Source organism: Neoarius graeffei, chromosome 24 (assembly GCF_027579695.1).
Source record: "Neoarius graeffei isolate fNeoGra1 chromosome 24, fNeoGra1.pri, whole genome shotgun sequence".
NCBI lineage: Eukaryota > Metazoa > Chordata > Actinopteri > Siluriformes > Ariidae > Neoarius > Neoarius graeffei.
Genome location: NC_083592.1, coordinates 3,126,006 through 3,150,894, shown reverse-complemented (window position 1 = coordinate 3,150,894; position 24,889 = coordinate 3,126,006). Strand labels below are relative to the sequence as shown.

The 24,889-nt window shown below is 40.5% G+C and overlaps 1 protein-coding gene across 3 annotated transcripts in view; it reads left to right on the top strand.

The window, feature by feature from the left end:
- The window catches only part of LOC132872746 (BOLA class I histocompatibility antigen, alpha chain BL3-7-like), a 223,758-nt gene that overhangs the window by 133,374 nt on the left and 65,495 nt on the right, over positions 1 to 24,889 (top strand). The window contains exons 1-2 of one of the 3 annotated variants that reach the window (XM_060907795.1): positions 8,752 to 8,920; positions 13,967 to 14,233. The exons of 1 other annotated variant lie outside the window; for it this stretch is intronic. In XM_060907795.1, the coding sequence (XP_060763778.1) occupies positions 8,872 to 8,920; positions 13,967 to 14,233 (316 nt within the window). In that variant the 5' untranslated portion in view covers positions 8,752 to 8,871. Of the gene's footprint in view, positions 1 to 8,751; positions 8,921 to 10,064; positions 10,199 to 13,966; positions 14,234 to 24,889 lie in introns of those variants that run through there. One more of the 3 variants, XM_060907797.1, reaches the window with a different exon arrangement.

Genomic DNA, 24,889 nt, shown 5'->3' with positions numbered 1-24,889 from the left:
GCAATGATATCTATGACCACAGCTAATGTGCAAAATATTAAAGTTAAATACTTAACAATATCAACAAATCCACACATGAACAATGGCAAAACATCTAGACTTAATTATACAATAAAGATACCTATACCAGATTGTTCAACCTCTCCTGTGCCATTGTTGACCTGAGGTAGCGCTTGATAAGTTTCAGTTTACTAAATGCCCTTTCTCCACCAGCAACAGTAACTGGGAGAGTGCAAAAAATCCTAATGGCAATACAAACTTCTCCAAAAATGCTCTGGAGTTGCATTCTGTAAATTGAATTGAGGAGATCAAGGCTGGTGCAATAGCATTATAGAAGGTTTATTTCACTAAAGTTTAATCAAATGAAAAAAATAAATGAATTAACCTTCCTCTGGTGTTAGCTTTCTGTTACTATCTCTGATGTTAACGGGTCGGTTTTGACCCGTGTTTTAAATCAGCCATAAAATACCCTAAAAATAATTATTTATCATCCAATTTGTTTCTTACCTCTTGGTTACCTTGTTAGGCTCCCTTATCCATGAAAAGATTGGTTTTAATATTTTTGTTGTGGCCCCCTGGGCCTTTCTTTTAACAGCATACCCCTCGTTTTCAATATAAAAAAGTGGTCAAATGAACCTCAAGAGAATGATGTAAACATATAAAAGGTTGTTCTGTCACCTGACTATTACTGAGGGGTATTAGATCACATCTCTTAAATGTTCAAAAAAAAAAAGATTTTAATTTTAATATTATCAACTATAGTAACATCTATGGTGTTTCGGGTCAATTTCGACCCATGTATATTTACTTCAAGAAAAGGGCAAAAAACAAGTCTTTTTTTTTCTGTTGACTATCAGTGGCCTCATTGCTGGATCTGTACACTCCAGCAAGGAGAAGAACACCAATGTAGGCATCCAGGCATGCCCAGATTTTTATGCCATATTTGCCTGGCTTACTGGGCATGTATTGCCGGAACGGGCATTTTCCACGGAAAGGGAGAAAATGTTCATCTATTGTCACCTCTGGCCCTGGGTTGAACATCAGTGGAAGGAGTTGCACCCATCTCTCCCAGACATCCCTGATGGGAGCAAGCTTGTCAGATTTTGCTCTGGTGTCTCTGTTGTCAAATCTGAGGACTCTTGATATCATTCGAAAGGTCTGAAGTGACATTGTTGCCCGGAAAATATTCCTGCCTGTCGATGCGTCCCAGAGACTATTAGTGGCCTAATTGCTGGATCTGTACACTCCAGCAAGGAGAAGAACACCAATGTAGGCATCCAGGCATTCCTCATCAATGTCATTCCACATGTTGCCATGGACTTTTTTTCCTTCAAGGTTTGTCATAGCAATTATGACTTTTTTTAGTGACAATGGCATAATAATAATAAGTTCAATTTATATAGCGCCTTTCACAAACCCAAGGACGCTTTACAAAAGAGTTACCACCAAAAAAAATTAGGAAGAATAGTGTGAGGTAAAGAGAAAAGTTTTCAAGTTGGCTTTGAAGGAAGAGAGTGTGGAACAGTCACGAAGCGATTGTGGTAATGAATTCCAAAGTTTAGGAGCAGCAACACTAAATGATCTGCTACCCATAGATGCCAATTTAAAACGAGGAACAGTCAGAAGTCCACAGACAGAAGATCTGAAGGAGCGGGAGGGACAGTACAAATGAATTAACTCACAGAGATAGGAAGGAGCGAAACCATGAAGAGCTTTATAGGTTAACAGCAAAATTTTGTATTTGATCCGGGAGATAACTGGCAACCAATGCAGTTGCTGTAAAACAGGAGTGATGTGAGCAGTGCGCTTGGTGAGTGTGAGGATTCTTACTGCTGAGTTTTGAATGTACTGCAGGCGATTGAGCAATGTGGCAGGGAGACCATAAAAGAGAGAATTGCAATAGTCAAGACGAGAAAAAATAAATGCATTGACCAACATATTGGCATCAGTTTCCAAAAGAAAAGGGCGGAGACGAGCAATATTGCGGAGGTGAAAGAAAGCATTCTTGGTAATTAGTTTAAGATGGGGTTCAAACTTAAGGGTGGAGTCAAAGATAACTCCAAGGTTTTTTATAACTTGGGAAGGATGAATAGACACACCATCTACATCAATAGTAAAACTGAAGAAATTCTGAACCTGTCTTTTAGTACCTACTAATAGAACCTCTGTTTTGTCAGCATTAAGTTTAAGGCAGTTCTTATACAGCCATTGCTTAAGGTCAGTGATGCAAGACCTTAGCAGCTGAACAGAGGCTATGGAAGGAGTGATAGTGATGTAGATTTGAATATCATCAGCATAACAATGAAAGTTAAGGCCATGGTTACGAATAATCTGGCCTATAGGAGAAACATATAATATAAAAAGAAGGGGACCAAGGACAGAACCCTGAGGCACACCTTGAGCAACAGTAGCAGTGGATGATTTATGAACACCAATAGAAATAAACTGTTGCCTGTTTGCTAGATATGACTGAAACCAGGATAAAGCTAAGCCAGTAATACCAAAAGAAGATAGTCTGGAAATGAGTCTCTCATGATGTACAGTGTCAAAGGCAGCTGTGAGGTCCAAGAGAACAAGGACATTGAGATGACCAGCATCAGTTGAGAGCAGGAGGTCATTAACAACTCTTAAGAGAGCAGATTCAGTGCTATGCATATTACGAAAGCCTGACTGAAAGGGTTCATAAAGATCATTTTGAGCAAGGAAAGTATGAAGCTGAGAGGCTACAACTCGCTCCATTACTTTAGCTAGGAAAGGGAGATTTGAAATGGGTCTGTAATTGGACAGTGAAAGAGAATCTAGACCAGGTTTCTTTAGTACTGGTGTAACTGAAGCAATTTTGAGGGAGATGGGAACAGTGCCTAAAGCAAAACACTGATTAATCATATAAGCAATATAAGGGGAGATAGCAGATACACAGGATTTAAGAAGTGCAGCGGGTGCAGGGTCCAACAGACATGAGGAGGAGGAGGACTTAGTTATAATTTCCGATACTTTAAAAGAATCAACAGGAGAGAAAGCAGAGAGACAGCAGTCAGCTTTATGAGAAAGAGCTACTAGCGGGACAGAAGAATGAATTTCAGAATGAAAGTGTTGGTAAATACTGGCAATTTTATCCTTGAAAAAATCCAAAAAAGCCTGACACTGAGCAGGAGAACTGGGAGTGGTTGAGGAAGGAGGCTGAAGAAGTTTATTTATTGTATTAAACAAAGTTTTGGGTCTGTGATTGCCACTCTTAATGATGTTAGCATAGTAGGAGGATCGAGCAGCATTAAGAGCATCCTTATACTTTGTGATGTGTTCAGAGAAGAGTGAAAGATGAATAGTAAGGCCAGTTTTCTTATAAAGGCGCTCTAGCCGCCTTCCCTTGGCCTTCAAGGCCCTAAGCTCAGAGGTGAACCAAGGAGAGGCGCAAATTGCGGAGACCTGTCTAATTTTAAGGGGAGCGAAAGTGTTAACTGCGTTAGATATCGTATTATTGTAAATAGCAACTGTATCATCAGGAGAGGAAACCTCAGCAAATTTACAAAAAGAAGAGAGGAGAGAGGCAGAGAAAGAATGCACATCAATAGAAGAAAGATTACGGAAAGAGACAGTAGAACGCAGAGGAAGTTTAGAAGGTGGCACACTGAGACAACACTCAATCAACCTGTGGTCAGTAAAACCTACATCAGAACCTGATACAGATACAATTTTTGTACCAGTAGAGCAAAGCGAGTCAAGTATATGTCCATGATTATGTGTGGGAAAGTCAACATGCTGAGTTCAACCAAAACATTCAAAGACAGTCAAGAGCTCCTCAGTAAGGGAGCAACTAATATCAACATGAATGTTAAAGTCACCCAGAAGAATGACAGCAGGACAGACAGATGAGGCTACAGTTAGCAGTTCATTCAGTTCAGACAGAAAGAGAGATGGCGATGATTTGGGAGGTCGATAGATTAAGAGCAGCAACATCGGTGTGGGAGTGGAGGTTTTCAAAGCCAGATATTCACAAGATGTAACATCATGAAAAACAATCTCTTTAAGTTTCAAACCACATCTGAAGACTGCAGCTAGACCTCCACCTTTCCCTGTGAGATGGGGCTTTGAAAAATATGTGTATCCAGATGGAGAAGACATATTTAAATGTAAATAGTCCTCAGCCTGTTGCCATGTTTCCACCAGCGGAAGTATGTCCAGGGTCTTTTGGATAATCAGGTCATTAATGAGCGATGCTTTGTTGGTGATGGAGCGGGAGTTTAAAAGGCCAATCTTCGCAGGAAACACAGGTGACAATCCAGAGACAGCAGAACCTTGCAGTTTCCCAAGTGAGCGAAGAACACCGTGATTAACTCCATGAGCGTTCTTGTTGACCTTGGCAATCCGATCAAACAGATCAAAACATGACTTGATGTCACTTACTCTTGTCACAGCAAACCTTGTGATCCCAGGGATCATTTTGATGACATTTGCAGCAGCTGTCCTGCCATGTACGTCAGGAGGTACTGAGCTCCAACAGATGTTGCCACTTTTGGATCTGAATGTTTCAGCAGGAGCAGCTTCAGCACCGGTGACCTCCTCATCAGACTGATCAGATGTGTCTGTGTCTTCCGGTTGATACGCCACATCATCTTCCTCCTCAGAGACCTGCTCATCTCTATCGCTATACTGCTCTGTGTCCTCTGCCTCATTATCAGCAAAGATATGATCCAGAGCTTGGCTTACATTCAGTCCTCTTCTCATTGTTGCATGCTGTAAATTGGAGATGTGTACTCTGCAAGTCACCAACTCTAAACTCAATTGGCCTTACATGCCTGGACATGTCTGTCTTTGTTCTGTCAAACAGGCAAAGAGAAAAGCCCCTGACTGAAGCTCAAGTGGTTGGAGGAAGAGCTGGCTGTAGGCTGTTGGCTGATTGTGTGTTTATGATTTCAGTTTTGGCATTTATTATTGTTTTATAATCTTATATTTTAACTGGGTCGAAATTGACCCTAACAACACAAAGGTCACAATTTTCACCAGAGCATTTTATAATTTAGTAAAAAATTTTTTTGGATTTTATTTTGTTTAAATAGAAGTTCCTGACAAAGTCAAAAAGTCTTGATGCAATAAACAAATTTATGTAGTACTTTTATGCATGCTAAACCTAAAAACAGGTCGGTGCCGACCCAAACACTGGAGGAAGGTTAACTTGAAATTTGACATGATTCCCTTCGACTCCCAAACCCTAACTGGCCAACAGGAATTGACTTGTACAACTCATTCTTTTGTGGTGAAAGAATTTCGTTGGTCCATTTTGTTATCCAGTGGCTATACAGTCTGTGAGCAATTGTAATTAAGTTTTGGACATGTTTTTTTATTCATAAATATTTTCAGATATAATTTCATATAATGTAGATTGATATTGATGTAAGAACTCTGAGATGATCATAATAAGTTTAGTGATTATAATTATGCATCTTGCACATTCTCCTGTCTTGTCAATGAGCAGTTGTGCTTCCATATGTTTTGTAATTTTCCAGGAAATGGGTGATATATATATATATATATATATATATATATATATATATATATATATATATATATATATATATATATATATCACTGTCACTACTTTTGTTTGATAAAGGCTCAAAGTCATCTGCAAAAAGACCTGCACCTGAGTTTAGGGCACGTCGTCGTTTGGCAAGTGTTTGGCATGCGCTGCTTAAACACTGGCTGTGTTGCTTATGTGTGGTGAATGCATGTTCTGATAGTTTTAAGGGAACAACATGAGAATGTTTAAGTACAATTTTACAAAATAACTATTTTAGTTCTATAAATACTACGTGAAATGACAGGATGTTCCTGTAGAATTTTTGCTGTACATCAGGTACTTCCCTGAAAGTTCATTTTAGTATGTTGTGAAATTGTATGTTCAGTAATAACTGCAACAATATTTACCTCTGTTCCTTCACAGATTTGTCCATGCTCATGATGAAAGGTCAGCAGCATTGGCTCAATTGTTTGTGAAGCATGGGATTTAATGTAAAGTGGGAACTTCTGTATTAAGGTTGTAACATATGGATATATACATTTTGTGTTCCAGGAGAAGCAGAATGACATAATTCGCAGTATCAAACAGCTGAATGACAAAGTTGATGCACTTCATGCTCGGACCGTCCCTGAAAGTGTCGGTTCCCGGACATACCAGGAGAGGGAACAAGATGATGAGGACACCGCTGAGACTATCATCCGAAGAATGGCCAGCTCTAAACCAGAAGTGCAGGCTCGAACCAATTACAAGCAGTGCCTGGAAGTAATGGGCCTTCCAGTAAAGTCACTTGAAGAAGTGAGTTAATATATTTTCTGTTTATCAGATCCTCTTCACTTCAATAAAATTTTACTGTTTTATTTTTTACACAGTATATTATGAAACAACATGCTGTATTTATGGCAATGCACTAACTTACACAAATAGCAATAGGTACATAGGATTCCTAATTTTTGTCTGATCTGCTTTCACCAGTGTGGTATATACCTAGCTGATAGCTATAACTTGAGAAAATTCTGCAAGCAATATAAACAGCTTGATAAAAATATAGGGCCTGTACAATAAGGTGTTGGGTTGAGAATACTAATTATGAACATACAGCTCAAATTATACAGTATCTGAACAGTAAAATATATATCATTTCTGATGAATAATGATGGTAATTTTCAACTTGCAGCCGAAGAGTGCTAATGACAAACTTGATGATGAGGACAAGGAAACCAAGCGCTGGAGGAATGCCGTCATCAATGCCTTGACTGCATACGCCCCTGGAATGGAACTAGGAAAGAATACAGTAGCAAACATTGTCAGGAACTGCTTGTACGCTATAGCCCCTGTTTATCTTTGGCAGTGCTTCAGCAGTCAGGGCAAGTCGGGAACCACCAAAGGCAGCCTTGCCAGAGACATGCCACAAATTTAGCGAGTTATCATGGCGGCTGCAATAAGTATCACATCAATGGACAGTACTACCATCATTTCTACAATTGGTGCCATAATCCGAAGCTGTCCTACCCGAGCAGAATCAAAGAAGTATAGACAGGACCATCCTGAACTTTTTCCTGACCAGCAAAAGTCTGATGAAAATAAAACACCTAAGGACAAAACCACCCAGAAACAGAAACACAATCCTACTCCAAAAGAGAAAACCGCAGCCATAGCCATCAACTCTGTGAATGGTAGAAAGAGGCCTCTCTCCTCTGACGAGGACTCTAAGGAGGACATTCTGACCTCATCTCCAGAGTGCTCTACCAGACAACAGCCTCTTCGGAAGACTCATGCAGTTCCTTCTGCACCTGGGGCCTCTGCAGCAGGTCAGAATTCTTCTGAATCTGAATCGAAGAGGTAGAACTGGAAGTGGGTTACTCAGATGACTCTGATGATGACCCAGATTACAGGTTTGAGAAACCGTAACATTTTTTCTAATAGGATGTGTGTTCCTTTATATATTAACTTGTACTTTGTTTTTTTTTACACACATTTGTATAAAATTTATTAAGAGGCCTTTTTATTTTTAGATATTGTATCTAATTTTTTTTTGTCCCCCCCACCTTTTCTCTGAAAGGGAGCAGGGGGACATATATAGAAATAGGGGCCGGCTGTCCATCTGGTTAAAGCTGTTCAGAACATGGGGGGGGGGGGGGGGGGGTGTCGTGGCTCAGGTGCATAAGGCACCATACCATAAATCTGGGGACACGGGTTTGATTCCAACCTGAGGTCATTTCCCAATCCCTCCCTGTCTCTCTCTCCTGCTCATTTCCGGTCTCTACACTGTCCTATCCAATAAAGGTGAAAAAAAAGCCCCCCAAAATATCTTTTTCAGAATGTGCTTATTATTGATTGTAGTGTTTGTGTTAAAACTGTTCAGTTTTGCTCTTAAATATGATGTATTATTAATTGTATGTAGATGTCTAGATGAAAAGATTGGTGTAGAGTTTGTTTTGTTTCATGCGGAGATTTAGTAATGTTTATGTTTATCCGGCATATTGTTTGCAAGTCATTATTGGAATAAAACATTGAATTTTAAAACATTCATAAAGTTTGTTTTACTTTATTTTTAGTTCTCAATATTGGAGAGTAAGCCTCTAATACAGTCATAAAAATTGTAGGCCCACTGCCTGTATGGAAATATCCAGATCCCTGTGAATAGCAGCTCCCTGGTGTGGCTGGATGGACACCTGCTACAAATGTTCATAGGATGTTCTGCTTCAGCTGTTCATATGATGTTTGTGAACATTTGTATAATGTTCGCATATGAACATTACCTGTCCTCATTCTTTGTTCATGTAATGTTCATGCAATATTCGTTTCATGTTCACGAAAAATTCTATGCGAACGTTCTAAAAACATTTAAAAAATGTTCAGTTTCCTGGTGGGGTCACACAGGTCTTCATGGCACTCTACGGTTAATAGGGAAGAGGAATGGTTTATGTAGTGAATGTCAAGTTCTAGAAGATGTAGTTCATGTTTTATTTAATTGCAATAAATACACAGAACACAGACAGCAATGGAGAGAAAGAGCGGCTGATAATGGGATAGAAAACATCCTTAAGGAAGAAGGAATGCAGAGAGATAGGATCAAATCCCTATTTATTTTTCTTAATGATACAGCTTTAATTATAAGGATCCAGGATCCTTTTTTCTCTCTTAAACTTCAGATAGCCATGATAGTCTGCCAAGTCCCTTTACACACTCCTGTACAGTAGGTGGCGGTATGCACCAAAGAGACTTGATCCGCCAAGAAACTGAAGAAGGCAGGCGGAAAAGAAACACAAACAGTGGGGAGAGAAAATGAGAGAGAAGATGCTGAGATCAGAACCCGTTAGAGAAGATAAAGTTGGGCTCTGAAGCCTGCAGTGATGAAGGTGCTGCTGTTCCTGGTGTTCGGTGCCCATCTGGCAGCAGCAGGTCAGTTTACTGGGTTTATTCATCACTCTATTATTTTCTTCTGTAAAGGTTCATCATCAGCTCACACCAATTCACTGCCTTCTCTTTCTGAAACCTGTAAATAAAGCATTAAACCCCAACATTAACAGCGTTGAATCCGCAGGATATTAGTGAACACCTTATAAAGTAATATTCTGTAGATTAATTATAAAAACTCACAGCAGGACTTTGTTTTACTGCTAAAATCTCCAGATCCCCAGTGACCCGCTGCTACTAATGAACTGTTCAGAGAAAAGAGTGTTATTTATTAGTTATTGAGCTAAAAGCTTTGATTAAACTCCATTACAGGGAGAGCAGATGAATAAAAATCATTTCTCATTTCCTTCACTAAATAAATGAATGAATGAATCCGAGCTGGGCCTCAGTAATCTGTGCACTATTTTGTCTCTTCGAGCTCCGAACTCGAGTGGAATAATAACATGTGATCACAGGGTCTCTGGATTTGTTCCCTTGTGATCTGTTCCGGTGGAGACACGAACTGCTTTATTTTATTCACTGAACCTCAATAACAATCAGTGTTTATTCTGAAACACAGTAAACTGCAGGAGTCGCTTACTTCCGGTTCCAGCCTGAAGCCGTGGGATCTCCCTGGTTACTGATGACGTAGCTGGGTTAGGGGCGGGGCTTAGTAACTCTGTTATTGTGTTGATGTGAAAAAGACAAGTTGGATGGAAATTATGGACTTGATTTTCTTCCTGTAGAACAGGATAAACCGGCTGGAGATGATGAGCTGAGCTGAGATTTTCTTCCTGTTCGCTCTGTGAGTTATTTGGATGTCAGAATCATTCCCACCTCAAACCAAGAGAACAGTCAGCGTTCAGAGATAATAAAACTGTTTTCATTTTAAAGAGTGAGTTAAAGGGGAAGAAATCACAAGGACCAGAACCTGCTACAGTTATAATAAAATGAATATTAAATCTATATTTCATATTTTTTATTGCATCTATAAACTGCAGATCCACACAGTGACAGATGGGGTCATGTTTAAATCATAAACCAGACCACTGAACTGTTCTATTCTTTAAGTTCGTTTCTTAAGACACATATTTTTTGTATGTTGCCTCACTTGTTGACAGTTTCGGCGAACACTTCCACCTTCTTCAAAACAGTCACCAGATGTCGAGTGGTGACGTGCCTTATCAGCTGATGTTACTCTATGGAGGCGTGAATGTCCCGCCCAATTTGACAGGTAGTCCACGCCTCCTGCTGTCAGGTCGCTGCCCCAGGACTGCGCTCCAGGTATGTGACAGAGCGTACGCTCCCTCATCCCAGTTCATCGTCCTCTGCGCCCGCTTACGTATCTCCACTGCCTCCAAAATCCAACGCTGGTATCTATTCTCTTCAGCGCGAATGACTCTGGCCTCTTCCCAATTCATAATATGATTCTGTCGTTTGCAGTGGTCTGAAATGGCTGATTTTAAGTTTTCTTGGTTTGCTTTTTCTTTTTCGGATCTTGTGAGTCTTTTTGTTGTTTCTTTTTCACATTCTAATTGGTGTTCTTTCCTGCGAGTGTGGAAGCATCTGCCCGTTTCACCAATATAGACTACCCTGAACACAGAGGGAAGAAGATATATGTGCTGGTAGGATATTTTCACAAGGTAGGACAAAATATCAGATACAGCTATAAATTTCCGCTACGGGTAGGAAGAAATTATAGGTAGGAAGAAATTTCAGAGACACCGGCAGCGGAGATTGAAGCGGAGATGGTTTCTTTGTCGCGCCAGTTTTTTTAGTTTTTCCAGGCAGCGTACCTCTTTGGCACAATCTTCTCCATAACTTATTTTTAATATGTACATACATACAGACCACTGAACTGGACAGTGTTTATACTCCTCCCTGTCATGTTACTGGAGTGGAAATCATGTTGGAATTCCCAACAAAGTTTAAATAAATAAATGCCTGTAAAAGTAAAAACACTTTCAACAAAACTTGCACTTGGCTGTGGAGTGATGTGCGTCTGTGTGCACACCACACCACCTTCTCTCAGCTCACACCTCTCTCTCTCTCTCTCTCTCTCTCTCTCTCTCTCTCTCACATCAAAGAGAGGACAGAAGTCTAAAGAAAACAAGAAAAGCAAAAAGACAAATGTAGCACAAAATTTAAAGAGGCAACTCGAGAGGAAACGTAATGCAAAATACTAAGATTACACTTAAGTAGTACCAAAAAGTGAGAATAGGTTGTTTTTTTTCTAAATTCTTTATATTTGGGGTTTTCTTTGTATTCTTACAAGCTGCTAAAGCATCATATTTCTCACACTTACCTTTTTTAAAATCACTATTAAAGTCTGTCCTTTGACTCTGTGAAATCAGACCAGAGGGTGTGTCCTGTTTCAGTTACACTAACTTAGTGTATATCCTGGACCAATTTCATTTTTCTTTTTTTTTTTTAAATATGAAAGAATGTCCCTTAACACACTCATCCAGAAGGGTAATTTTGCACAAGGCCATCTGTCTACAGCAGAAAAAAAATAAAATAACGCGTCTGGAAAAATCCCAAGGGAGTCTGGAGCCAGATTCGTGACGTCACCTGCGGAAGCGCCAGCAGGCTGCGAGAGCTTTGCACAGTTTCAGTGCACAGCCTGTGTAGACCAAGCGCTCCCATTTCTCTCTCATTGTCCGGTCTTTTGGGAAACGATGAGTACTAATCCCATCATGATTTTTGTTGCTACACCCTCCTACGATACATCTGTTAACCATTTTAATAATTACGTGATAACGTTGAAGAAATTTGCAGAAAACCACCAGGTCGTTTTCTCATAAACAAACCAGCGCTGACGTAGGATTCAGAGGGAGGCATCCCGCACGCGATGTCACGAAAATCACTGTTTGCCGGGAAATCCAAATGCTGAGTTTTTTCAGAGGCGGACCAATTCGCCTCAAATGGCTTGATTTCAACTGAATTTTTCTGGTATTGTGTAAGGTAAAAAAATTGCACAAAATGCAAAATGTGACAGATATTTGACCAAAGTTTAATATAAAATAGGAGAATTACATTGATCTTGCTCCTGAATTTACCCGTGATATGCACTTTAAGTCTGTGTGTTATGAAATTATCCTCAGTTCAGTGGTAGAATCCTGTTTTAGCGATTCACACCTCAGTACTGAAGTGTTCTCAGCTCTTTTAGTTCCTCTCACTGGCTAGATGATTCCTGTCTGACTCGTCAGGGCTGTTTCATTTCAGCTGTCACCACTTTAGTGGCGGTGTCTTATTTCTGTTCTCCTCACTTCAGCAGGATTTCTTTCAGCTCGGTCTTTGTAATGCTTTAAGAAGCAGTTTTGCTTCCACATCCCAGTCCGGCCTGTTATCTAGGTGCAGTTGTACCTGCTGTAAATCATTTATAGTGACGTCATTAATTACAGGAGGCGTGTGAGTGCAGTGACACAGTGGACCAACAGAGGGCGCTGCTTCTCTCCATCAAATACTGAAAGAGTTCTGTTGTGAAGGCAGCCATAGAAAGTAGTGTGTGTGTGTGTGTGTGTGTGTGTGTGTGTGTGTCCAAGACTCCCATGAACTCCTACTCAGTAAGGTACTGATGTCTGGTATTAAGGAGTTTTGGAAATTGTATGTAAATAATGTTTATTAATTTAATTGCCACAGATATAAATCACTGATATTAATTAATGAGTTGTAATTTTGGACTAGATTCATTTGGGGGAGTTCTTTTTTTAATTGCATGAATTTTCATTAAGACGGTGAATTTGTTTTCAGCTGCAGAAACTCATTAAATCTCTGATTTTATTAACGAGTGGAATTAAAAACCTATTCAAGTTTATTTTTAACAACAGACATTGTTGCAAAGCAGCTTTACAGAATTTTACTGACTTTAAACCTGAGCTAATGAGCTATTTATATTTAAACATGAGCTATTCATACTAGATTCTGCAAAAAAAAAACCATAATAATAAATAATTAGATAAGAATAAGTAATTAGATACAGGAATGTGTGTGTCCATATATAAATAACATGAGTTTGAGTTTTAAAAAGTAAACCTGCTGGAATCAGAGACTCCGTTAATCATCTGAAGTTGATGTGATAAAATAATTCACTGTCACCGCAGGTCCTGCACGAGAGGACCTGAGAACACTGATCTCGATTTCTGTTCATAAAGAATTTTAAAATCACGCTCCCTTTCATACGTTTAAATGGAGCTGGTGGCAGCTGATGGTTAAATGTGGAGAGTAAAATCTGTTCTATCAGTAAATCAACAGCGAGACTGTTAGTGTTGAGCTCGGCACAGGGTCTCAGTGATGGCATCATCATCATACTGGGGTAAATCTCACACACACACACACGTCTGTAATACCTGACTGGCTTCATGTTGTGTTTTCTTTGAATAGCACACAGACAGAAAAAAAAATTACTTTTTTAAATTCAAACCAAATAAACAGTAAACGCACAATCCTGTCTTTCCTTTTGTAATTTGTATTTGGATTGGAAACTGTGTGCTCCATCTGTCAACTTTTACTTTCTCCCTCAAACACATTTTGGGGAAAACAATGTAAAAATGATTTATTTTTACATCATTAACGTGGGCTGAAAGTATCGGCCCCAGTGCCATGAAATGTCAGGAGCCTGTTGCTGTCATCACGTGACCCGCCTGTCCCTGATGCGCCGGATCTCCTGCGTGTCACTTCATACTGTTCTGTGTGTTTCTCTTACGCGTGCCGGTGCTGCTGCTGCGCTCGGTTCCACAAAAGACTCGAATAATCTGCTGCAGTTCAGTGTTGCTCAGATGTGATAAAAAACAAGATGCAAAGAACAGTGATAGTGAAGTGAATAATAAAAGTAAACAGTAAATACACAGTGGTAAAATCCTGATGGAATAATAAGTGTGATTACAGACAGAAGGCTGCGTCTGCACGTCTCCCGGGTTCAACCTGAGTGATGTGGCTGAATCACGACTCATTAATGATCAGAAACAGAATCCTATCATAACATTATTGTTTTGCCTTTTGTATCTGATCGCTTACTAAACAATGTAAATGTGTGTTTTTACTCTCTTACAGTCACACACACTGTGAAATTCTTCTACACTGCAGTCACACCAGGAATAAATTTCCCAGAATTCACAGCTTTCAATCAGGTGGATGGAGTGCAGTCTGAGTACTATGACAGCAACATCAGACGTCTGATCCCAAAGACAGAGTGGATGAAGAAGATTGATGCTGATATTCCAGATTACTGGGACAGATACACACAGATGCTGCAGCGTACTGAGGAGGCCTTCAGAGTCAGTGTGGCTACAGCAATGCAGCGCTTTAATCACACTGGAGGTAAAACACTCACAGCCTTAAACACACACACACACACACACACTATGTCCATACATTCACAGAAACACACAGACTGAACTCTGTACATACACAGTGGAGAGTGTGCTGCTGCTGCAGGAATGGAGAGAAAGTGTGTGTGTGTGTGAGAGAGAGAGAGAGAGAGCAGACACACAGAGAGTAAAACCAGTCACCAGGTTGACGAGAATTTAACACATTTTTCTGTGTAATTAAAGATATCAGCCAAAGTTCACTCGTGAGCTATGAATCTATTATATTTAATAGTTAAATTAGTAGCTAAGTGTGTTAGCAAGAGAGTTTATTGATGACTATTGTAGAGCTGCAACAACTAATTTATAAATCATTAAAAATTGATAGTAAAAATAGAAGGCAATAATTTTCATTCTCAGTCAGTGAGACTGTGTTATTGTGTTATTCTCCTTCACTTTCACTAAAAACACATTTAACTGAACCGGTGGAGCAGGTTACCACAAACACCCTGCTCTCCAGTCTGGGAACTCTTTATATCAGTGTTTCTGCACTGGTGGGTCGTCACGGGCCCTTTATCACTGGGTCACGGACTGCTGGGGAGGAAAATGCTGCCAAACGCTGAGGATAAAACATACAACGCAGAGAACTGCGGAAAAATATGGCAAAAATGTAAAGTATTGTTTAAAAAGCAAAAAAAATACTAATACAGTCAGGATCCCCAGAGCTGTCGTTATAGCCAGTGAAAAACTCGGTCGTGTCGTGCGTCCAGTCAGATTTAACGCTGATTAATCTGTAAATGTTTGTTATTATCAGAGTGAGATCTCTCTTCCTATAGAAGGCTGAATAAACAGTGCAGGTAACTGAGACTATCACAGCTACGGTATGTTCAGCTGACAGCGTGTTGTGTTTGGCGTGTTATTGGCTGCTGAAAGCATGAAACCATCTGAATTCATAAAGCAGGTTATTCAGAGACATAAAGACAAAGCAGGTGATGTTATTTTTTGAAAAGGAAGCTACGGGATCTGGAGCTCAAAACATGATCATAAATGTGTGCAGTGTTCAGGAACAATCCCGTCTCACATCGTACAAACTCACTCAGCACGTTCCCAAGAGCAGACAGCCACTCGCGGTTACAGAGGAGCTCGCTTCACCTGCTGATGGTGACGTGAGCAGAGAGAAACGACTCGGCGCAGATCTGACACAAACCAGCTGAAAAAACCTCAATGCAGATGTTTTTGCTGAAAATAGTGATTCCTTGATGAGGGATTTGTTTTTCTTTGAATAAGTTGATTTCAGTTAAAGGTTGGATTTTTCTCATTTTTTCAGCGAGATATGAAGCGACTTCACCTGATATTTAATTCTGACGAGTTAAGAGCTCGTCATTTTATAGCAGCGTTAGCAGATTAAAATGTTCTACAGTTTTGTAATTAATATATGTTAAAAATAATCCAACTAATCAGTTAACTGAAACAAATAATTGATCGAATAATTGAATGGAATGAGAATAATAACTGCAGCCCTGTGTGTAAAACCACATTAGCCAGATTTGTTAGCATGTGAGCTAACGCTTCTAACGATCGCGTTCTGTCAGTAAATCCAGCAGTTGGGTTTGTTAGTAAGCTAATGTCAGATTTATGAAAATGATGTTTACGGTTGTCTGATGAAATGTAAGTGAAGCTCCGCCCCCTCACTTGTCGTGTGTAGATCGCGCCCCACTGATGCGCTGTAGTTTTCGAGTGTTTCCCCTCGGCGTTTGGCAGATGCCCTCATTCAGAGTGACTTACAGAGTCACAGGACATTAACGTTTACATTTCTACAGCTGATCAGTTGAGGGTCTCACTGCAGGGGCCGCCTGGTGGTGCTGAGATTTAAACCCATGAACTTTTGATTGGTCATCGAATTCCTTAATCCCTGAACTACTGTAGAGCACTTTGTGTTGATGCACTGATTTGTTAATGATTATAATGGTGTGTGTGTGTGTGTGTGTGTGTGTGTGTGTGTGTGTGTGTGTGTGTGTGTTAGGCAGAGCTTCTGGATGAGCTTTAACTGAGTTATTCACATTCACTCACATGTCAAACACTGAAATCTGTTCCAGAGTCACACCAACTTGCGTGTGCAGACACATGCGCGCACGTACACGTGTCATTTCAGGATAATTTTGATAAAAAAGCTTAAAGTAATGAAAGATTATTTCTGATTTGAACGTGAACATTAGTGTGAGTACTGCGTCAGTTATGTTGGGTTCAGTGTGTAGTGACGAGTTCATAAAGAAAAGACACACATCAGTGTTCAGGACTCGGAGTGAAGTTCACACTTCCCAGGGTTTATATACTTAATAAAAACTAAAACTAGCAGTGAGAATAATTTAGTTAACTGAAGTAAAAATAAAAAGTTTTTAAAAATTAAAAATAAATAACAATTCCAGTGAACAATGCAACACAAACTAAAATGAAATAGAAGTGCAGGTAAAATCAGGTTCGGATTTGTTTGGGTTCCCCTCGACTCAGTCATGCACTCGTTCCAGAAGGTGGCAGTAATGTGATACCGGCTGCCGTAAAACAACAAGGAAGAAGAAGCTGCTCAGTGTGTAAATATAAAGCCTATAATACACTAGAATCAAAGATCTTCGAGAGAATATACCACAATAGAGCGACGTAATTCCTCTCTGTGGGTGCAAAAGTGGAACAGTTCCAGTCTCATAAGTGGGCGTGTCACTGTGCGTCACAGACGGACCTCCTCATTGCCATGAATGGAGCGCGGGGTCGTTCTGGTCTGCGTAAATGACAGGGTTCTCATTACAGTGATTTATATCTGGAATGATGGGAGTAGAATAGATTTATTTAAAGGATTAGACGACGCTGACGTTCAACACGTTCAGAGTCACAAACCCTGTTTGTCACGTATTTCTGTTCTTGTTAAATCTGATTTCAGTGTTAAAACACAACACCGTGTATAAAATGGGATATCTGTGATAAGGATCAGCGAACCGATAAGGCGTTTAATAGTGGCCCAGTGAACAGATTGTGTCCTTGTGCTGTGGTTATTATGGGATTTCTGTGGCTGTGCAACACCAACACTACGACTAAACTAAAACTAGTCGGTCCCTCAAATTAAAACGACCCCACTTCTGCACTTGTAAACTAACTAAAATTAAACTGTAATTTGAATAGAAATGGAATGAATCGGGTCGACACCAGGTGCGCGGCGCTGTGATCTACAGAGCTCCAGGAAGATGCAGGTAAAGACGGAGCTCTGTAAAAATCCACGGATGTGAAATCTCCGCGTTTCCGCGGAAATCCGCGTTTTTCAAATTGCCTTTCCGCGTAAAAAAATCGTTTTCCGCGTTTTCTAAAATTTAAAAAATATATATATATATTCGGTAAAGTCTGGCGCGAAACTTTTCCGGATTTTGCTAAGCGGAAGTGACGAAAGCTCCTTACAGCGATCTGATCATTATCGCTGTGTGGAGAGGAGTCGCTATTGTACATGCACTGCTACGAGCAGACCTGCCAACCTTTACGCTTTTTGCGTAGCAGATACGCATTTAGACATCAATCTACGCTGCTACGATTTAACACTTCAAAATACGCAAAAAGCCATTGATGGCTTTGAGTTCAAAGTAGAGCCCTGCACTCCCGCGGGACCCGACGCAAAGCAGTGCGGCGCGGGGCAAATTTTGAAAGCTCATTTCGGGCGGGAGGGGGAGGTGATAAGCTGCAGTCCCGCTAACTAAAAACGTGTTTAAAATAAAATTTATAAATTATTAATTTATGTCTATCATATATAATTTGTGCTGGATATTTTATTTGGCATTAATAAAAACATTTTAAGATGCCTAAATTTGCGGATGTGGTCTAATCTCGCGTACGTTTCCGATTCCTTTCCGCTCTTCCGTGTTTGAGATCTCCGATCGTGGCAGAAGAGCAGAGCTCCTCTAGTGAAGCTCACAGTGCTTCAGAAGTAAGTGCTGCTTTAAAAAGAAAGTGGGAGTGCGAGTGCGCAAAGTGAGAGCTGTCAATCAAAGTGAGAGCTGTCAATCATGAGCGCATGCAGCGCTCAACTTGGAATGTGTCAGCAGAATGTCAGGCTACGTTTACACTAGACCGTATCTGTCTCGTTTTCTTCGCGGATGCACTGTCCGTTTACATTAACCCCCCTGGAAAAGCGGGGAAACGGGAATCCGCCAGCGTCCACGTATTCAATCTAGATCGTATCAGCTCCGGTGCTGTGTAAACATTGAGAATACGCGAATACGCTGTGCTGAGCTCTAGCTGGCGTCTCATTGGACAACGTCACTGTGACATCCACCTTCCTGATTCGCTGGCGTTGGTCATGTGACGCGACTGCTGAAAAACGGCGCGGACTTCCGCCTTGTATCACCTTTCATTAAAGAGTATAAAAGTATGAAAATACTGCAAATACTGATGCAAATACTGCCCATTGTGTAGTTATGATTGTCTTTAGGCTTGCCATCCTTCCACTTGCAAGTAATAAGTGATATGCGCTGGGATCACACACACAGCGGCTCAGTCCCGAATCGTGGCTTGTTCACTTCACTCGCGCACTCTGTGAGCTGCGCAAGGCCGGAGTGCGCACCCTCCAGAGGGCACTCGCTGTTCAGGGTGGAGTGATTTGGAGCGCAGGATGCCTGCGGAGCCGAGCGTATCCGCGTATTGGTGTTGCTGTGTGCACGGCTAACGGTTTTAGTGTAAACACGAATCATTTTAAGAACGTTAATCTGATGATCCGCTGATTCGACGTAATGTAAACGTAGCCTCAGAGTCTAAACAATAAACTTACAATAAACCTAACAATGCCACCTATAAATACACAACATGTAGATCTACATAACGTTATCTGTGCCATCTCACAGCAGTTTGCTTAGCTATTTTTAATCAGGGCAAATAGCCTTATAGCCAAAACTAGTATATGATGCTTTAATTTATGGAGATGCCTTTTGTTTACACGTGATTTCCAAATGAGGGGTATTGCAATTTTATATTAGTCTAAATGAACATCTACACCAAGTTGCAAGCATCAGGGGAAGATTATGGACGCACCAAATTTGGCTTAACGGTCATTTAATGGTGAAATGCCGTTCGCGCTGTCAGCCAACTTCGGGTTGTTTCTCTGAATTCCGACAATAAACGAGACCATCCGAACACATCTGAAAACATCGTGGTTTGAACTGTGTTGGTTCAAATCAACTTGGTTCAGACCAAGTTGGTACTACAGCTTTGGGAAACGGTCGTTTTTTGGATGTTAGTTAGTTCAAACTTGCATCGTACCATATTGGTTTAATGCTAACTTGGTTGGTTGTTTGGGAAACGCAGCCCTGAACGTGAGCTGTAGATATTTATGCTCAAATCCACTCAAAGTAGGGGGCGGGGCACCATCACGCTGTGTCTTTAAATTATATTAATTTCTTATAGGCCTACTTGTATTTCCTAGAATGTAAATGTGAGGAGTGACATATAAGCTATGTACAATATTCTTAATATCCACTGTAGATGTTGGTCGGTGTGTTGGGTATCTCTGTAAAGCCTCAGCTGCGCATGGCGCCTGGCAACGCGCACCCTCGCTCCGTGCGCTAGGTGAAGGATCGGTCAGTGGAGAGCTCAGATAAGCTCAGCATGTTTAATTCCCCAAACCAATGACAAGAACTTTCGTGAGAAATAACGCGAACGTCTGCATCATGCGGGATTTGGGAGCGGGACAAAATATGGCAGGTGGGAGCGGGACTGAAAATCATAATTCTTTGCGGGAGCGGGACTGAAAATTCTGTCCAGCGCAGACCTCTACAAAGATCTTTAATATTCCGGTTCAACTGTCTGTGCATTCGCGCACTAGGCAACTCGTCTGTGGGTGTAACCGCATTGACCAGCAACCTGTAGAGAAAAGAAGACTTCGACCAATCACAGCGCTAGTTTTAAACTCTTCAAATAGGCCTAGGCTATGAGGCGAAGCGGAGAGCCGAGGAGCCGTCAAAACGAAAGTAACGACATTGATTTTCATCCCTCTCGGTCGATCTTCATACTGTGACTGGTTTTACAAGGGAGGACGGTGCTAAACACCGTTTTGAAGGTAAATGGGCAGGGCAAGGGCATTGTGAATAAAGCAAGGACAACCCACAGTGTTCCGCCTTATCTGAGGGAATATTTGTTCCAGCTTGTTTTGATATTTGACCCAGGCTTCTCAATCCAAAAAATATTGCATAGCCTAAAGTGAAAATGTAGTAGCCTACTGACGTTTCCATCCAGTCGACCGATAGACGCGTTAAAATCTTCTGAACTAGGCTACTCGTGCATGTGAGATTCAGTGAGCAGCGCACCAAGTGTTTTCACGTAAGTGCGTGTAGGGGATGATGTGTGTTTTGTGTATGCGCGTGCCTTGCAGTTAATAATACACATGACGTCAGATGAGGATACTGACAGAGAGAGGTTAGCAAATCTAAAGAGAAGCGAGTCTATGCCCCTCAGAAGTTCCTAACGAAGTATCAAGATCAATGGCCATGCCTCCGCCCCCTAAACTGCCTAATCATGCGTTTTGCACAGTGTGCAATTATGATTTTGACATTAGCCATCAAGGAAATACAGGTAATAATATTGCTAACATAGAAATGCTTGCATTTATATACATAGGCCATTAGTTTTTTCCAAATTAGGCCAGGTCAGTGAATATTATAAAGGCTATGTTATTGGATAGGCCAGAGTAGCCTATAATTTATTTTCAGTAAGTTTTTCTGTAAGTGTGGTTATCAGTTTGCATTTACTAAATATTAATATTGAAAAAAATATATTTATATAGGTACTCTGGAATATTCACTTTCGATGTTTAGTGTAGCGAGGAGCAACAGAATCTCTTTTATGGTCAAAACTAAATTTATGAAAAAAGGATTGTGTGTGTGTGTGTGTGTGTGTGTGTGTTTTGCAGACTGCCGGCGTCTGTTTTAAAAGACATAGGCTATAGCCCTTTGGTTTTTCTGTTATCTATACAATATAATGCTAAATGTCAAAAGGGACATAGCATGCTATTTGGGATTCTTTGTTGTTTATAATTCCCAATGTATTTAAGACACAATATGCCAAAGGCAGTACATTTATCCCTTATCTTTAAGTTTAAGGTCTGTATAAAGGACATATTTTTGGGGCACAGTTGCCTTGTGCCAAATGTCTTGGTGAAAGCATTGGAAATATATTCATGCCTTTTCATTAAGAGTTCTTGTTTTCTTCATAGTCTGCTTGTATGTTGAATAACTAGATATGGTGGTGAGTGGGAACTCTGTGCTTAGTAATACATTGTTCACATGCTCCCTCATTACAATCAATACTGATCAGCAAATGTGCCTGACCTCACGCTGTGCTGCGCTGCACCGCCACGATAAGTTGCTACTCAAAATTTTTTTCCAAGGTTGGCAGGTATGTACGAGTATGAATGAAAATGGCGGCGTTGTCTGTGAAGTCCGATGTCACGAAAATAGATTCTGGCATTGAAAATAAGTGGCGTTGGGACTGGTTAGAGCGCAAAGCTCCCGATGGAAGTGTTTTTAGTTTGGTTTTTGAAAAACTCAACAAGAAAGGAATCGCACGTTGCAAATTGTGTTGCTGTGAACTGAACTACGGACGGCGTGGATTTGTGACTCTCAGTGGACACGTGAAAAGCGAAAAACACAGGAGTCGAGTTGAGATTCAGAAGACTAACTATGCATTGCCAGGTAGGCATCAATAATAATAATAATAATAATAATAATAATAATAATAATAATAGTTTTATCCTACGTATTAAAAACATTACCTTCACTGTTACTTTTTGAATGAAATTTTTAGTTCTCTGAAAATAATGTGATAATTCCAATCTAATTTATCACTAGCACATTTAATATTTACAGATACATTTGAACAATGATTAGGTTTAATCTGAAATTATATTGCAAGTATAAACTTCACAGAAAGTGTGGAATTTTATTTAGCCATTAATTTTTCAGGTGTTAGGTCTGATTGAAGAGAGTAAGTACATGTACTATGAACTGGTGGCAGGGTTTAAATTTTATTGCTAGTTATGTAAGGCCACATAAAATTATATTCTTGTTCCTCATAATCATTACAGCCCGAACCAAAAAAAATTGACCCACCATAAACTTTTTTTTTTACACTGGTAATTTAGCGTCATGCCTCTGAAACCAGAGTCTGCTCCAACCATTCCAATTTTTCGTGTTTTATCCCCCACATAGCAGAAAAATAAAACAAAATAAAAATAAAATAAGCCCGTCCTACCCATTTTGAGGAAAAATAGTGATGAGAAACAAGAAATTATTTTCATATGGCCTAACATGACATTTGTAGTGGTGGTAGTTTGGTATCAATGGTAACATTTTTCAGACTTAAGGCCAGACACGGCACCCCAAACCTGAAACATGACACTTTTTTCTCATTTTCAAAATTTTTTTGTAAAGTTCTGAAACATGTATCCCTAAAGCACCATGAAATTTGACCAAAACATTTTTTAAACTGAAATGTGCTAATTTAGAAATTTTACATTTTATGTGCTTAAAGTGTCACCATTTTAAGTCCTTTTTACAAAAATTTTCGTGGGGGAGACCCCCTAGACCCCCACCAATGGGAGGGCACACCCTCCCATACCCTCCCCATGACAACTTCGTTGTCGTGACGACCCCTTCGGGGTCATCTGTTGAGCCTAAAAATTTTCCTCTTTTTTTAAAATTTGTCACTCACATCCCTGAAATCGCAGTATAGAGCTCGATCTCTGATTAAAATGACGCCTCGGCGCTGCTTTGCACCTCATTATGTTTATCTCTGGGTCAGAGAGATTATTTACTCAGTCCATCAAATATTTAGAGAATTTATAGATTCATAAACCTCCCTGAAGGCATTTTTTATTTATTACTTTTTTTTTTTTTTTACAGATAAAGATTCCTGGTGTTTTGCGTTGTTTGTTTGTTTTTGATCTAGAAATAAAAAGTCTTCAGTGATAATTTTTCTTCATTCATATTTAATGAAAATATTCTGAGAGTACTGAATGGTGAACACACTCTTCTGAAAGGATCGTGACCCGAGTGTATCGTTTACACCCCGCTGAGGTCACATGATTCCACCCGACTGCAGTGTTTAACCTTCTTCCTGCTTTAACACCCCTGATGACCTGCTCGCTCCGATCCTGGTGTTCAGCACTAATATAACACACTGAGAGACGATGCTGAGCTCATTATCTGCTCACTGCGCTCATTAAAATTACACCTTAACCTTTCTGAAAAAAAGCAATAGAACATTATTTACATAATTAATGAATTAGTAATGAACAGATTTCTTCTGGACTGTTTTTGCCTTTTTTCTTGTAATCAGTAAATAACTGCAGCGTCGACAGAAACGACTCCTCAAGGCACAGACTTTATTATTATTTTAAAGACCCCACGCCGAGATAAAAGGGGACTAAAGTGAACTCGTCCCCTCTCACTGGGATCGTTTGCACCCTTACTGTGTCCTGGAGTGAGAGTTTATGCAGAAAGATGGCGGTTTTACTGTAAAAGCTGATGATGGAGGGCCGTGTGGAAGCGCACTCAGTTACTGCATCACTGTTTCACTTAAAGCGTCGATGCTGTGGATAAAAGGAGGGAATTCACTGTAGTTTCTTTAGTCATTATCTCCTCATTCACACAGAGTCTCACAAACTGAACAGTCCCACGTGAGATACAGCGCAGTGCGCTCTCAGAACCCTCAGTACGGAGGAAACGTGGCCTGCGGTTCTGTATGAATGTGTGTGTGTGTGTCTGCGTGCGCCATGGCGTGATTTCATTGTGTTTGTGTTGTTCAGCTTCCTGTAGTTGTGTCTTACTTCCATAACGCTATTATAATGAAGATGAAGTTCACAGACAGTTCTGGTGATAATGTTCACAACGCAGTGTGTTACAGGTCGTGTTAGAAAAGCTGGACTCTCACTGTATGGCTGGTTGTGAACCGCTGAAGGTCGGGATGTGTACCAGTGAGATGTTCTGTCATGTCTGAGGTGGTCCTCTGGATTCCTGTGTTCCTCAGCAGAGCAGTAGTGACGTACACACACCTCACTCCTTCATCTTGTCTTCACAGGAAGCTGCAGGAGGGACAGGAAGCCAGGCGGACTCTCCTCAGACATGATTGTATCCTGTTAAACGGTGTTGTGTTTGTGTCCCTGCGCGCTCTTGATTAGCGTGTCTGAGTAACGTGATGTGACGTCAGCGTAGTCATCAGGAAACTCCTGGAATTGAAACACTCGTGTGTTGTGATGCATCATGGAACCCTAATCACCGCTAAACTTCCTTCACTCCACTCCTTTACTCCATCTGGACGCAGTGTTCAGCGTTAAACACCAGTTTAATTCCTCACTGGAGTAAATTCGCAGCTTTGGGTCCGTTCACTAACTGCAGCTACTGTTAGCCAGTTTAGCTAATATTAGCATTACATTACGGATGTGATATTTAAATAGTCATGTAACCAGCGTTAGGATAATTGATATATTTAATTAAAGCCAGTAACCAGGTTGGCTAGTATGCTAGCTAATGCTAGGCTAACTGTTTTACAACAGAGTCATCACGGTCCATAAACTCACTGAACAGAGAGTTCACGTGCTAATTAGCGAGCTACACGCCTGGAAACCAGGAAGTCCTCCTGTATGTCT